This window comes from Orussus abietinus, unplaced genomic scaffold (genome assembly GCF_000612105.2).
Source record: "Orussus abietinus isolate OABI.00-Male unplaced genomic scaffold, Oabi_2.0 scaffold169, whole genome shotgun sequence".
Classification (NCBI taxonomy): domain Eukaryota; kingdom Metazoa; phylum Arthropoda; class Insecta; order Hymenoptera; family Orussidae; genus Orussus; species Orussus abietinus.
Genome location: NW_019394323.1, coordinates 161,309 through 177,832, shown reverse-complemented (window position 1 = coordinate 177,832; position 16,524 = coordinate 161,309). Strand labels below are relative to the sequence as shown.

The window sequence follows — 16,524 nt, the reverse complement described above, 5'->3', positions numbered from 1 at the left end:
TCTTTCCCTCCCCTCGTTTGGAGAAAGGCTCGATACATCGTAACGAATTAATTTCCCGAGTCAAAGAGTCGGCGGCGTAGGCGAAATTTAGAAAAAGTTGAATAAACGGACCGACGGAGCTTATCGTTAGCGGCGGCAAGTTCAAAGGATCGGCTCCGGCTGGGTGGAGTCGATATATCGATGGTTAAACAGCCGATCGATTATCGGAGGCACAAAGGCTCGACGCTGATCGCATTCCCGTGTTTTGAGTTTTTCCCGATCTCGGGTTTGTCACTCACGAATTATGGTGATATACGTACTTAGAGCGCGTCTTCCAGTCATGTCGAAATTGCATTGCACGAAGCGATAACGCGCCGTCGTTTGATGAATTATTTTTAAAGGTGCATCCGCAACGTCCGCCCTATCATACATCCAGCGGGTCCGTATATATTAATACAAGCGGAATATTAATTTCATTCCATCAAGCGTACCAATTCAAGTCCCAATAAGTGCGAAGGAACCCTTTGGCGTACGTACATATATGCCGACTAATTTCATGCGGCATCGTTTGCGGCGCGTCCTCGGGCCACGCCAAAATTGCATTGGAGCCTATCGCCATATACCGGGATGCATAGGGAGGTGCAGGTGAAATTGCGAGGCTGCGCAATTCCGCGGCCGAAACGCTGCCACCGAGACGCGTCTAACTCCGTCCCGATGCAGCGTCGCCATTCCGCCATATTGAATTACCCCGCATTTCGGTAATTGGTCGCAGCCTGCAGGGAACGGTGCATTTAACGTCGGCCAAAGTGCCGAACGAATTTTCGACTAGAATTGTATCTACCTTTTCCTCACATCCTTCCCTTTCGCTTTTACGGATTTATCCAAAAAGAGCGGCGTCTCGGGAAAAAAAGCGCAGCATCCACAGGAAAGACGTACACTCTCCCAGGGGCGATCAGTCGCGCGGAAATATTAATAAAACGCGTTTACACCGTAAGGAGTAAACGGTCGGGATCAGAAAATCAAGCGTGGATGACAGCGTTCGGAGACGCACTAAACGCAAGTTCGGCGGATCACGCAGGATGCGTGTGGTCGGAGTTACACACGGATGCGTGGACCGTGCGTCGATCGTGCCCTCGGTGGCAAGTACACACATCCCTGTACAGAGAGGGCAGGTATTACCGGTGAGTGGAGGACGACACGTCGGCTGGTCTCCCCCCTGTCTAGACAAAATCAATGCGACCTCAACCTCCTTCATCCCCGGCGAACACCATCGGCACACACAACCCTCTTCCCTGCGGAGACCGCTAATGCCTCCACCCGGTTACACACGGCTGCGTGTCTTTCACGGATGTCTGCGAATTCCCTTTGCGAATCCTGAGACGAGAGTCCTTCGTCTGACGTGTTTCGCCCGACTTAACCACACGCGAGGATGTTAGGTGGAAGGTGCAAGGTCGTGTGTGGGTGCCGATGGGTTCCTTGTGTGTGGTTTTTATTTCCCCGCACCCGGGAAGAGCGGTATATCGAAGGAATTTTCTTAAAGGGGAAGTTTTCCAATTCCTTTCGCGTTTTGTAAGTGGTTCCTTCGAATCCTCCACACTTTTTCCCACTTAACTCGTCGTACCACCCCCTGATATAACCAACGTGTGGCGTTGTGGCTCTTTCTGGCGCCTCCAGGGTGTAGTTTAGAACAGAGTTCGGAGCATCCCGTTTCTCCGGCATCTTTTTCACAATCAATCATACCTTTTCGCTTTTATTTCGCAAACGGTATCGAAGCAACGCTGACACACATCAACACAGTTACAATCCACCGTTCGATATCGGCAGCTGTCTCATGCTGGGCTGACGAACGTGCCAATATCGCTTCCATGGTTTAACCAACACCTTTTATTTTTTATCGGGACTTAGTTACTTTTGCAGAGACTGCAATCCGTACGTATGTACAAACGGTAGCATTAGGCGCTATTTTATCGCGGGGATGTACACGTACATACCGAGGTACATATGTATTAAGGTGTATTTAGGTTCCCCTTTGTAGAATGTTCCAACTACTGGTAGATTAGGACATTATTTGCAGCTTCGGGGACAAAACGCAGATTTATGAGCCTCGGATGTGCAAGAGAGATACCGAGATACCGAAATGTCGAGCAGAGAGGAAATATTAGATAATGAGGCTGCAGCGCTGAAGAACTTTCGGTAAAAACGGCTGACAAATCCTGACATCCCATCAAACACAGGAAATTCCCTATTTTATTACAAGCGTTTCCAATCTCGAATGTGATAAAGGAAATACATATTTCCGAAATTTACATCCCGCGGAAAGGGAGAAATATTAAATTTATCGCATTTCATCCGCGCCTCGGGGGTGTTATTAATATCGCCATTATCTCAAGTGAGTAATTTTTCCCAATAATTCCCACCCTGTCGATGCCCCGGTAAATGTTTAACATTTCGCCCGGCGTGAGGGTGGAAATATTTCCCGGATTAATTAGTGAGAGAATTGAATGTTTACGGAGGTGGGGAAAGAAAGAAAAATGGCAAAGCAAAAGAAATCCCTTCGCGGAGCGTTTTCGTCGCCGTGATTTTTTCTGCCGGGCGGAAATCAACGAGGCCGAGATTTTCCGCAGTGCCGATATCGAATCGCGAGGTTATCGGGATATCGAGGACACTTTTGGGAAAATGTCGCGGAATATCAGGGGACTCGCCAAAGTTTAAATTAGCGGCTTAAGTCTCACGCCACGTGGCAACAATTGCGGCCATATTGGCGTATCGGAAATAACGCAGCGAATATTGGAAAGGAACATTGCACATTTCCCGATACACGGTTTCCCTCCTCTAGTTCCGCCGTTTATTATACCAAAGCCCAAGGAATTTCCGAATAGACCTGGCCACTGGGGAATGTTAAATAAACAATGAGAAATTCAACATTCTCAAGCGCGACCTTTCCATCGATTTCGATAAAGCGGAATTTAGGAATACATGCTGCGCGTTTATTCACGACCGCCACGTTTAATCGTTACACTCTGCAGGCGACAATTGATAATTACGAGGCAATTGCATATTCCACGCGGTACGCAGTTCTCCGTTTTGCATTCGCGGTGTCCGCAAATCGACAAATGGGGTTTTTCGCGTTAGCGAGCCAATTTCGCGGGCGCGCCTCTTCTCGCCGAGCCATTGTTTCCCTTATTTTCTTCCTTTTTGCCTCCCACAGATATTTCCAAATCCCGCTGGCAAAATTTTCCCGTCTATTGTTTCAACGAATCATTGCATTTCGCGGTTGTCTCGACGATTGGATACCATTTTAATGAGTCTCTAGTGTTTTGATCGGTATTCCAAGATGGCGCGCTTAGGAAATTTCCCCCGGCTGATTGCATTCGAAAAATTACAAGTCAATTTCGGCCGGAAGTTTCTTCTCCCAAGAAAGTTATCGAGCTCGTGTGAACTTTTAAAGCACTTCACAGCCATCGAAGTGTGCCAAAGTTGAGGCGAAGGGTCCTCCACGGGATGAGAAATAGAGAGGGAAAATCGTTTTAACTTTAGCGAAAACTGGCTCGATATCGCTCTTTGCATTCTCGAATCGAGTACCGAGACATATCGTCATACGTTCACGTAATCACGTGTTCATAATCCTCGAAATTCCAGATTTTAATGATTGACCCATTATTTGAAAGTACTCTTCTATTTAAGAAAATTCAATTTTCCGAATGCTAGGTGAAAAGAAACAATTCGTTAATAACAGGGGATGAATATGAATATTTTTGGGGGAACTTTCGACCCTCGTTACGTCAGTCATTTCTGTCTAAGGAAACTCCTCCAATTAATGACACGGCATTGTAAAGCCGAAAACGCGGAAGAGCAACTGCTTTAATAGCAATGCCGTATTACGTTAATTGCACTCGTGCACATTGCCGGCACCGAGACGTCCATTACACCGGGAAAATTTTCCGGAAAATTGCGGACCCCGAGTCGAATTTCCAGCCTCGGTATTCTACGCCCGTCGCATTTTGCGATGCTAATTATTAATAATTAATAATTACCTCGCAGGGACGCGGTGGTGCTGTATCGCGAATGTTTCTGCAAGAAATTATCGAAGAGTACTCGAAATTCGCTTTCGTTACAATCGACAAAGTGGAGGACGATAATCACGTAAAACGGCCGGGGGAAAATTTTCACGAGATTTCGCGTGAGCGAGGATTAAACCCGCGAAATATGGAAGGAATCGCGTTTCGAGGTTCATTAGGATCGTTTCTGATGATTCCTCTGGGCACGCTCCGAAAGTCAAAAGGAACTGCTCCGTTCAGGCCAAACAAACTCGCAGCAATTGCAATTAACGAGTTCCTCCAAGAATCGTCTTAATTGCACTTGCTGAAGACGGCACGGAAGCTGGGCCAAGGAGGTTGCTCTCCCTGCGTTTTTCCGCTCTCTCGAATACGTCGGCACGAAACATACATGTCTAATTGTCGCAACTTTGAGTTTCCCACTCGCGTCCAAAATGTCAAGTAGTTTTAATGTGCGCCGAGTACAAAGTGATTATTTATCGGGCTCTAAGTCACTCGGAGGCGCCTCCTTATAAATATGTATGCATTGACGAGGGAGAGAGAGAAACTGGAAAAATTGGAAAAGAGGTTCAGACCCCTCGTGAGGATATTAAATCCGCTTCTACTGCCGGCGTGGAAACTCCGGCAGATGCAGTCCGGAAGAAAAGTGGAAATCTTAATTCACTTCTGTCTACCGAGTTCAGGGCGATAACGCCGGGCATTAAATTATTAACTCCGCGGAATGGACCACGCGCGAACAGCCGGAACGATTAACTTTGACAATAAATTATGGAATTATTTAACCGAGCCTGGCGCAACTATTCGACCACGCGGGAAATTGCGAGGATCAGCTGCCGGGAAAAGCTCCCAATTTTCCTGTTCCACGCGGTGGAACAAAAGGTATAAAAAATTCACGGATCGTCCGGGTTCAAAATACGCGATTATCCTCGACACTGTATTTGATTATTCGACCGTGACCTGGACTATTTAAAAGACTGGAAAAATCTGCACCGAGCAGATGCATAAATGTGGCTCCGATATTACACCGGTACATGTGGAATTTATTGTAAATATTCAACGTGGAGGGAAAATGTTTATCAGTCGAAGAACCAGCTTTTTTCGGTGCCCGACGACTGTTGGAAAGGAAAACGTAAAAAGGGTCCTTGCATTTTTTACCGCGCACGGAAGTGGGCGAAGATGAAAGGACGAAAACTCGGGACTCGAAGTTCCTTTTTTGGTTTCATTTTGAAAGCCACTCCATTTACGTATTCCCCGGCCGATTGTTGTTAATATTTATAAGACATTCCCGTGCTCCCGGGGAAATTCCCATTCTCGGTGCGAGATTATTATGTCGGCGTACAAAGTCGAATCCGTTATCCAGTCATAAACTGGCATAAATTACCGTCTCCGGAGACCCATTCTCGGGTAATTAAGATTTTAATATCTAAATGTGTTCACAGTAAATTACAGGAAAATTACATACATACAATATCCACGACACGAAATTTGCATTTGTCGTGTCAGGGCAATTATTACTAAGGGAAGGATTTTCATTTTGGAATGGGTCCTCTTTTCCGTGGAGGAAAAATTGCGTCGATAAATTCGGAGGTTTTTCAAGTCGATCTGATTAAATCTTGAAGACGCCGATTTAGGCGTTCCTCAGGACGTTTCCACCACTCGAGGAAACTAATGGGAGAGGAAAGTCGAAAAATGGCGGCGAACTTGAAGATATCGTTAGTAGAAATAGAAGTTTCGAGGGTCCATCAGTAGCCGAGAGCAGGGACGTCCCTCCTTAACCCCATCTTCGCGTTCGCCAATTTTTCTGGAAACCCGGCATAAAGTGAAGAGCCAATAAAAAGAGCCGATATATCGCCGGCAAGAAGTTCAGATGCAGATTTAACGAGTCCTGCTCGAATTGATCGCAATACCGAGTTTATTCAAGCAATTACCGCTTTAAATAAAATCCCAATTGCCTACAGGAAAAAAAAACGAACATTTCACTTTTCGTTACACTCACATTTCTTTGAATTCCAAGTTGCAACGTCGCGGCGAAAGAAGTTCCGCCGTGAAAAGCGGATTCACTTAACAATCTGAGCTTCTTCTTTTTTTTTTTCTATAATCGGAATAAAGGATTTGCAGAAAGTCAGATTTTATTTTCGCTTCTTAGCTCGGAAGAGAATCTCGCGAGTTGGGAATAAAAATGAAGAGGGGGCGGCCAACTCGGAAGGGAACGGTCGAGTGAAAAGAAAAGCGGAAACAATGGACGCGCTTTGTCATCGGAAGTGATTGGACCAAATCGAACCGGTCCCCGACAGTCTCGATCCAGCTTCCGGTACACAACGGGAGAAGTTTCCTCGAAAACCAGGGAGGCCGGCAAGTTTCCCGATAAAGAAAAGCCAGGAAAAGTTCTGCCTGAAACTCGAGCTTCGAAATCGTCGAGGAAAAAGCGCGGAGCGAGTTTCCTCGCGAGGATGCGTCGCTTTCGGTTTCCATTTAAACGTCGTAAGAGCTCGAAGCGTCGCAAAAATCGTCAACTTTCAGAAAGATGCGAACTGCAAAAGTACATTCTTACGATAAAAAAAAAAAAATAGTTCAGTCAAGAAAACCAAAATTCCGGATACACAACGAGATACACAAGAGATGGAAAGCGTAATTGGATATTATTCAATGCACGGTTCCATCGGGTCATTGCCGTGCTCGCGATATGGAACAAAGCGAAATACAAATGTTTTCCAGGTTTTGTACGTGCATCCCATCGACGCGGCATGAAATGAAAGTGCTCCGTAATGAAAGACCGAGTGAAAAGGTCGATGGATGTCTGCGGCCAGTGAATATAACCTCTCCTTCCCTCATCCACTGATCAGGTAGAGGATAACATTTTAAAATGATTGCAAAATTCAACCCCCCGGGAATGCCTCCGCAAGTACTCCGTTTTTCTAAACGTTCAATAATCACCGTCTAATAAATCGAGAAACTGCGACCCTTGCTTTAGAATTTCAGCGTTTTCCGGTACGTCGTCCCCGTTTCAAGGGATAAAGAAATTTCCCCGCACGTACCCGGGAAATAAGCCGCACTATTTTCATACCCGTCCTTTCGGTGTAACCGGGTGTACCGATAATTAGAAATTGCGGTGGCATAATCAGCCGCGTCACTCACAAATCCAATCTCCGACGTAATTCACCCCGGGCGTTAATTTCGGAAATTGGAGCGGTAATTTCTTTTTTGTTTGCCGTCCCCGTTAAATAAATTAGTTCCCAAGTTCGGCCGGGCGTACTTCGAGGTGGCAGTTGCCACGTGTAATTAGCTCTGTACATCTCGATCGCAAAGTCCGTTTAATTCAGTCATCCGAGCCCGTTCCTCCGGCGGAGTTCCCAAACTCGACGCAGCCTCGAATGGATTCCTTCCTTTTAGAATGAACCCTTTCCTTTCGGGCTCATTTAAATGCAATTCACCCTCTACCGATCCCCGCTACATCAAAGAAATGCTAATTAAGGAACTGCGTTTCCATTTTGCGAGCGAAACGTCTCATTACGCCTGGCCGAGCCTTTGTGGAAATTTTGGGAAATCGTGAAAAAAAAAAGAAAAGTATTACCAAGGGACTCGACTGGGAACAAAATTATTTCTCTGAGAGAAGACCAAAAGGACCGTAGCATTAAATCAAAGTAATGTACCGAATTAACTCCGATCGGACACTTTGTTTCTTAAAAGCGACAGAGCAAAAATTATAATTAATAACTATACGCTTAGTTTCTTTAAGATTGACATCTTCCGAATACGCAGGAAGGATTCGCGTTCATCCGAACCTGACATGGCAGTAAACCCGAAGATAGAGAATGTATCTCTCTAAGCGTAAATCCTTGATTGTCTTCGTTTAACTACCTCGACAGTTATTAACCCTGGGATGGGTTTACCGGACATGGACCGAACAATAACGCAGCACCGCATGAATAATTACATCTCACGATCCCTTGAACGACGGATATGGTGATCTTGGGATTACTAATTAATTCCCTCTGTCCAGGCTATTTCACCAGGAATTTACATAATAGTGTAACCACCGTAGAAACAATAAAACTGTAAACCGCGTTTGGAAGCTCGATCTTAAAAATCCCTGAGATTTATTTTCGGTCGATTGCAGGGAATATCGCGGAAGGCGAAACATTAATAAAGGAATAAAATGTTAGGAATGATTAAAAAAAAATGTTACTCGGTGACCGAATTTCCTTTTCTTTCTGTGCAGTCTTGTCCACCTCGTTTTTGGCGCATTTCGCGTGAAACGTGCCAAAATCGAGAATTTCTCTCACATATCGCGCTCTTGTGCTCGAAGCACCTGTCGACCAGTATGGTCGCTTTGGTCTCCGCTAAAAGACGAAACAAAGTCGAGGAGGGCATTCAGAGCGTACATGTACGGAAACGACGGCAGGTCGATGGCCATTTCCTCCGGAGAGAGAGAGAGAGAGAAAGAGAGGGAAAGGGAGAGGAGATGCACTTATTCGTGTAAATCCTCGTAGGCCAGACGGAGCGCGAAAGAGATGACATGCCGTGCATTCGGGTCTCCGTAAACTCCCTCGGGACCTTCCAACTTATAACCCCCCTGTAATTCAATCAGGCTTTATGCCGGTATTACGCGAATTCAATTTTCCCTCCCGACGTCTATTGACGAGCCCATTGCCCCATCCGTGGTCGTCTATACCGAGGAGTTTCCCGATGCACGTTTGTTATGCACTCCGGAACTCTGGCCTGACAATCAGGGACTTTGTGTCGAAAATATTCGAAAATGCAGATTTAACGGGTAGAGTCGCAAAAATCGGAGACTTTAAGCGGTGGCTGGAATTAAGCCAGAAAAATCATAAACCGTATACACCGAGTGTATTAGAGGTTTAACGTGTCGCATCCGAATAAAGCTCGAGATAAGTGACTTTTCACGTCGCGGGAGATAATTGTTTCTAAGGAATAATTCGTAAACCGAACGGCGGTGCACAACAATTTATCTCGTTGCATTCCCTCGAGTCCGCCGCTTTAAAGCACGCCCGGGAAGTCAAAAGGAGAAGCTCCGTCGGTAGCGACAGGTACGATGTAAATAAGAGATTTACATATTCACCGGCGAAAACCGAAATTACGGCGGCACGGGACGGGGAAATGAAATTTCCGGGAGCCGTGCTCTCGCCGCCATTGAATACCCGCGAAATGAAATTCCTAAAATTACTGAAGACGACGGCTAGGCCGGAAAGGGCGTTGGGGTAGGTTGAGGTTATGTACGAGCGACGTCCTCCCCATCCTCGATCTTCCAGATCCGGACAAATTCTGGGCCCGCCTCGTTCCTGCGTCCCTCCGAACTCTCCCAAAGAAAAATCATACTAAAAAGCTGGGAATTCCCCAAAACCTTCCGTTAATAAATTAAAAAATTCCCTACCCATCGTTCTTCGGAATCCGGGTGATTGACAAGATGGCCTCCGCGTACTTTCCGACATAGAGAAGGATATCACGCTCTTACCCCCGTCCTTCGCCGCGTCGATAACAACTCCTGACCCCTCGGCGCAGTGGCGCGTCTAATCGATAATCGATATTCGATACTCGATATCGGCATCGAAACCGGCAGTCCTAATGTGTTTCGGCAGGACCTGGAGCTCTTTAGGGGACGCTTCCGTTTCGCTTTCCCGGATGGCACACAGGGTAGGAAAGGAGTTGCGCTCAGATTACAAAAATTCTTCTTAATAAAAATATTCCCCCGGAAATTTTCTAGGAATTTATCCAACTTGTAAAATCGTATAAATCGAAATGCGAGGATGGCAACGAGGGACCGTAAAAACCGCTCTTTAGGTTAGCATTAAGCAACTTCGCGTCGTAAATTCGCCAGGACGTCGAGGTCCACTTTTGTGCGGTGGAACCAAATTCTAAGAAGTCCCCGCACGCTCCAGAATACAATTATTCAGCTTTATGCGACAAGAGGAGCTATTTTTCCGACGTGGCTGTAAATTTGCCGGCTTTTCCTCTTTTTTTTTTTTTGTTGACAGAAATGCACCTCGTAAATCCTCGCCGGTGCGTTTGCATTGCGAGACACGCAAGGTATGGAAATTTACGGGGTCGTAAGCTCCGCGTTCTTATGTTAACGTCCTCAAGTTTCGTCGCAGAACTTGAAACGTCGGAAACTTAAGTTTCTCCGGTCCCCCCCTGGGAAACTCGAGGCCATAAATTACGGGGGAAAAGCCGCCTAAAATATACCGGGGCAGATCGATTGCCAATCCTGGAGGCATCCGAAGCTCCCGAGGAAGAGTCGCTTTAAGGCGATCCTCGGCTCGGCCCGAAGAGAAGCTTCGACAAAAAGGTCGGGAAAGGGCTTAAAGTACTTAATCCTTAATTCGAAGTTTAAATTGACGATCGCAATCGCGAGGCTCGAGGTCGAAATCGAGGTCCTCCCTTATCGTCGCGCTTTAAGCCCGTCAAATCTCATAAAGCTTCGTCGGTGTTCAATCCCGAAGTTGCTCTCTCGCGGTGCAACCGCGATGCAACGTCGTTAACTCGCGGCTGCATTCACCTCCCACTCGGGAGAAACAGGTCTCGATTCAATCCCACCTAGAAATGGTGCTCCCCAAATCGAATCCGAAGCCTCCAACTTCCCGGCGACCCGAGGAAACTTCTCCGGAGCAAAAGGGAGAAGAATGGACTCGTTGCAAGTCATCTGCGCTTCTTAAATGCAGCCGAGGAAATTATTGCGAGGGTAAAAGTGTCAATTTTTCTTTTTCTTTTTTTTTTCCAGACAAAAATCGGAAGGATGAAATTGTTGCAAATTATTTGCGCGCCCCGGGATTTTTATATTCAGAATCGAAGCGCAGGAAATGCAGGGGATTATTTAAACGTTCCTGGGAAGTACGCGTATCAACTCGAGCTCGATCGGTATCTGCATCCCGGAAGGCCACTTTTTGTATAAATTATAATCTCCTTGTTTTTCCCGCGTTAAAACTGAGCAGGAAGCGGCTGAAAATGGTGCAAAGGAGACCGACGGAAAATCGGAGCGCGGTTTCCTGATCGGCGCGACCGACGTCCATCGTGGACTTTTCCGTCTCTTCCGCTTCCTGGTGTCAACCGAGGAGGTAATGGCAGGAAGTTAACGGGATAATGCCCCACGAGAAGGGGTAATGGGTTTCACGGAGGTCATGGACTCCCGATCGGGGTCTTCTTACGTGGGTAATGGACGGCGCTTCGTCGAAGACTCGAAAAAGGGTTCGCACCCCCTTAAGGGCACATTTGAAGCCTTCCGAAGCACACTTCGCGGGAAGAAAAAATTCCGGAAGAATTCTATTCTTCTTTTTTCAAGAATTGAAGAAACACGGCAGGACTCTCCGAGTTCTAGGTCCTGGGGAGAAATTCCTAAGATGGGCATCCTCTCCCAAGGGAGGGGCCGGAAGTGGTCTCGGGACTCGAAAGGGGTGAAAAAGACTCGGAAAGACTCGCACTCGGCAGGATGCCCAAGGACGAAATTGCGACGTCACGTTTCACGATAATACCTACGGAGCTGCCGGTGCCGAAGAAAGAGGAGAACGGCACTCTGGATCGGTTCCAACTGCACCCGATATTACCGTCTATGAATAAAGCGTCGACGTCCTCCGTACACGGTAATGCGATACTTTTCAGCCTTACGCGTCTCGCGGGACCGAGACGCGTCTCATACTTTCCCTCGCGAGAAGTGAATTCGAGAGGCCTTTTAAAAAAAATTCATACACTGGAGGAAAGAAATAAGAAAATCCAGAAAAATTTCTCTCATTTCAATTAGCCATTTCCTTATAAATCCGCGACAGTTCCTCATTGCAAATCCCATTCTAAAATAGCGCACGCGTTTCTTATCCCGTCCTGAATGTTAATATCCCTCCCGGAGGGTAAGGTTGAAATTAGGTGCAATTTCCTAGGAGCGGGCAACAAGCGTCGGGTAATAAGTACGGAGCCCGGAGTAACGAGTAACGAGGAAGGGGTAACGATCCCGCAAGGACCTCGCGGGAAAACGGGATCCAAGGAAGTGGAGTATCCCGACACCATGCACGTACTCGCCCCGTAGATATCGGCAGATGGGGTTCGGCTTTTGCCAAGAGATAGCACGGCAAACATTAGCTCTCCTCTCGACACGGTGTGCCTAATAATATAGAATTAAATTCCAGACCCTCCTCGGAAAGCACTTTCGTTTCAAAGACCCGAGTCGCGCCAACTGGAGAAGTTTAAAATGGACGTGAAAAGCACCGGAGCTTTTGCGCGGGCGCGGACCCTAGGTGCGTCTTCCGGTTCCTCCCTAGGACTAGAACTCGAGTTTCGAAAGCGGAAACGAAGCCACCTCTCCTCGGAATTAATGTCTGTCTTTGCACTAAATTGCAACTGAGAAAAAGAAATACAACAAAAAAAAAACAAATGAAGGGAGATAATCTTAGAAGTGAATTAAATAAACTCGCGGGCGGATTTATATTGCATATCTGTTTAAACTGTAAATTTGTTACTTTACATTCGAATCTATTAATTGGAGAGGAAGGAATTGCAGAAACTTTGAATGCAAATTAGCCGCGAAATATCGGAGTAACAGGTTTCCAGTGGCACTTTCAAAGGTTGGGATGAATACTTTTGTAGCGTGGCTACAGTCGACGCTTATGAAATTATTAATAACAGGAAGGTATTCAATTAACAGCCGGTGCGTTCTGCTTTAAAGCTCCGCTCAAAGGACCACTCGCGAAGTGCGTCCCTCTTGGCTTCTGACACGCCAAAGAAAAAGCTCTGCTTTGCCTTCCGAGATTGAACCTTCAAATCTGGAGAAAGCTTTGCTTTCCCATTAGCGCCGGTCTGGTTAGATTTCATGCAACCCTCTCATTTTTCGCTTCTTTTTCCACTAGATGACCTCCCCTAACGCGTGTTCACTCTTCCGAAATAAATAAATAACGAAATAATGAGAACCATAGGGAAGACATATTATTATAGCGAATTATTTTGGCGAATTCTGTTTTTTCTTGGACGATAATTAGATCTAAAATGGCTTCGCTAATTTGCGTCTCAATAAGGAATCTAATTGACTCTTTAAGTCGCGGCTCGACGAATTTATCCGATATGTGTTCTCCAAGAAGAAATGGATCAGCTGATCCGCGGTTTAACTTTCAATTCTTGCGAGAGCCGGACACTTGCTTTTTCGTTGCGGTAAACCAACCAGGGATGTGATTACATATCCTCGTTTTTTGTCCTCCTTTTCCCTTTGTCCGCGTCTCGGCACTCTCAAGGTAACCACGACATGATATCTGCCATTTCGCTCTCACACGATTTTCCTCTAAATATAGGAATTGCTATATTACTTTGTCCATTCCAAGTTTAATAATTCCATATTCATTGAAATTTTAGATGAGACTGAAAATTGTGTGAGAACAAATTTAACGAGAGGTCGTACAACAGTCCTGACGTATGACCGTCGATCGGGAAAATTTGATCAGCGATTAAAAAAGGTTTTCATCCTTTATCTTCAGGAATGAAAAGGTCCTTGTCCAGGAAAACCGGAGTTGAAAGTTTGCGGGGAACTTTAAAGCCCCCAACTTTATCCGGTCTAGAAAATGACCACGAAGAAAAGCTCAAAGGACCACTTAAAACACGTCCCTAACAAAGGGAAGATTTAGCCTCACCGTGTGTGGTTGAACTTTCGAGTTTCCAAAAAAAAAAAAAAAGGATCCTAACAATGTCAAGACTTAGCCCTACTCCGTATGATTTTTCAGTTTTCCCAAACAGATAAAATTTTCACCTCCTGTTTCAAAGAATCTAAAACCATGAAACTGATAAATTAAAAAGTGCTAATATTAATTTCCCCAAAGGTGCATCCTAAATTCCATATTTTTCTCCATTTACGCGCGCCTTATTAAGGGGCATCGTAAATAAAAACGTTTAATTAAAACGCGCTCCTCCCATTTCAGGGAAGAGGAGGCGCCTCGTCTTCGCGGATGCACCCGGGAGATGCAGTTGCATTTCCAGGGCATTTTCCTTCTTTCCTCGAGTCAAGTCCAGCACTCACGGTTGCCAACCTCCAGAGCTCCGCGATATAGTTAACGTTATCTCCGGAAGGACGAAGCTGACTCCACAAAAAGGACGATCGTCCTGCGGGCAGGAGAGGCGATTACGCCGGCGTATTCTCCCTCGAATTACGTATTACAGCTCTTTAATTGCGGGACATTAATCACGGATATGTGCGGCTAATAACCGCGCATCTGTTCCCGAAACTCGTTACTTTTTCCCTCCTGTAACCGTGATTATCCTTTCCCATTTGTTTCCTTTATCGCAGGACGAATGTGTGCCATCTCTCGACTTCCTGCACTTCGAATCTCTTAAAACGACCGACAGAAAAAAAAAATCGCCATTACGAACTCGCTACACGGGGAATAAATTGCATGGCTTCAATTATGATAACTGTAACCGAGGATAAATATAGGATCGGAAAGTGGGCGTAAAAAATGTTACGGATGTACTTAGCATTTTTTTTTTTTCACAGGATTTATAGTTCATTTAACCGCGACTTTGGAGCGTTTGGGACGACATAGTTCAGGGGTCGTGAGGACGTTATCGAGCAGGGACAGCCCCGATTTTTCCGAAAAGCAGGAAAAGTAGGAAAAGCGGGAAAAAGAGCGGACACGTCGGGTCGATTACGCTCAGCGTATTTTCTCTGGAAATTGAGTCCGACCCAGCAGGAACCGGCGAGAGAGAAACGGATGGCCTCTCGGCAAAAAAGGAGACCGCCAAAGTGGAAAATGGATGCAAAGAAGCGACCACGTCGGGAAAGGCGTCGCCCGAAACAACGAACGTCACCGAGGAATATTTCCATTTCGGGAAACGCCGGAAAAACTCCTCCAAGCCAGGCAGAATTCTCCGCCACCTGGGACGCGAGTTCCTTCCTCTCTCCATTTTTCAAAATTCCACCTCGTCCCACGTCATCCCCTGGGCCGAATAAAACGTCAGCTGATCCCTTCGATAGCATTTATTAAATACAAATTTAAATTGAAACAGCCCCCGAGTTCAAATACCACATTTTTCGAATTTACGGTGGCCTCGCGGTGTACTTTTAGAACAACACCATGAACACAAGTTAGTTTTACGGTGCAAAGTATACCTTGGCCAGAGTCGACAACCCTGCACTTTTACCATCGATTTTAGTCACGTTGTTCCCATCGAGATACACCGAACGCAAAGCTCCCATCTCCTGAAAAACTCGATCCTGCACCTGCCCGATCTCATTATTCGACAATCTAAGCTCAGCCAGGCTTGTCAGTCCTGCAAAGACGTTATCCAAACGCGCCAATTTGTTCCCATCCAGGTGGAGGAACTTCAACTGGGCCATTCCCTGAAAAGCGCCAGGTTCGATGCTGGTGATCTGGTTATTGTTCAGCATGAGCTTCTTCAATCCCCCCAATCCACTCAGGGCACCTTTCGAAAGAGCCTTCAGGTGATTGTCATTAAGGTACAGGAACTCCAGTTGGTCCAGTCCATTGAAACAATTGTCAGGAATGGTAGTCAGCTGATTGAAGTCCAGATGCAGCCGATTGAGTCCGACGCGACCAGCGAAGGCGCTTTGGTCGATGGTCTCTATTTTATTGTGGTCGAGCCAGAGATAAGGGAGATCAGGATTAATCCCAGAAAAGGCGTCAGCTTTGATCCTCTTGATGTTGTTGTGGTTTAGATACAGCCAGGTGAGGGATTTCAGGCCGGAGAAGGATCCAGGTGGGACGTCGTTGATGGAGCAGAAGACCAGAGACAAAGAAGTCAAGCCGGGGACTTTCTGGAAGAGGTTGGGCACCAGAGTCGTTGGATTGCCGTCCAGGTGTAGGTTTGTCAATTTTGGCAGACCACCGAAGGATCCTGGGGACAGGGATGAGATCAGGTTCCCCTGGTTTAGGTAGAGATGGGTCGTGGTTAGGTCCTGGAAGGCTCCGGGCTTGATGGACAGCAGGTCCAGGTCGCTGATCTCCAGGGCGTCCTGGTTGCGTCTTTGGGTCACTTTTACGAGGACTCCTTTCTTGTGACATATCTCGTACGCGTCCTGGACCCGACATATGAGGTCCTCATCCTCGGACAGGACAAATTTCCCCCCAAGTGCCAGCACCAGGATGCACAGCTGCGGAATGGCTTTTGACTTCATGTCGGGAACTTCACCAACGACCCGGACTGCAGGAACTCGACTGATGGAACTCGACGACGAGCTTCCACTTATATCGGTAACGTGGTATATATCGTTTCCGCCGTTATCACCTGACCCTTGACACCGCTATCAGCCGCTTAACTTGGAAACTCCATGTCAGTGTTTCAAGATCCATCCGTTTTTAAGGACAAGGTTCCATTTCAAGGAACTAACCCACGTAATGCCGATTAACTGGAAGCGCGTCTAATTAAAAGTTACGACTCTTATGAAAGATTTGATTTACGATCCCCAAGGCTCTCTTGGATGATCAGGGAACGCTCAAAGATCGTCAGGATAACGAGCAACCTCGATGCAAAACGCCTCGACTCCCCAACC

General features: G+C 46.5%; 2 protein-coding genes across 10 annotated transcripts in view; both read right to left on the bottom strand.

Moving 5' to 3' along the window:
- Positions 1-16,524, bottom strand: part of LOC105702834 (tyrosine-protein kinase Btk29A) — a 103,653-nt gene that overhangs the window by 16,026 nt on the left and 71,103 nt on the right. The gene's annotated exons all lie outside the window — the stretch shown is intronic.
- LOC105702894 (leucine-rich repeat-containing protein 15-like) lies at positions 14,977-16,196 on the bottom strand. Its single transcript, XM_012430841.1, has one exon. The coding sequence runs from the start codon at positions 16,147-16,149 to the stop codon at positions 15,106-15,108; it is 1,044 nt and encodes a 347-aa protein (XP_012286264.1). The 5' UTR covers positions 16,150-16,196; the 3' UTR covers positions 14,977-15,105.

Coding starts and splice junctions, on each gene's coding strand:
- LOC105702894 (XM_012430841.1), bottom strand. CDS start 16,149: ATGAAGTCAAAAGCCATTCCGCAGCTGTGCATCCTGGTGCTGGCACTT.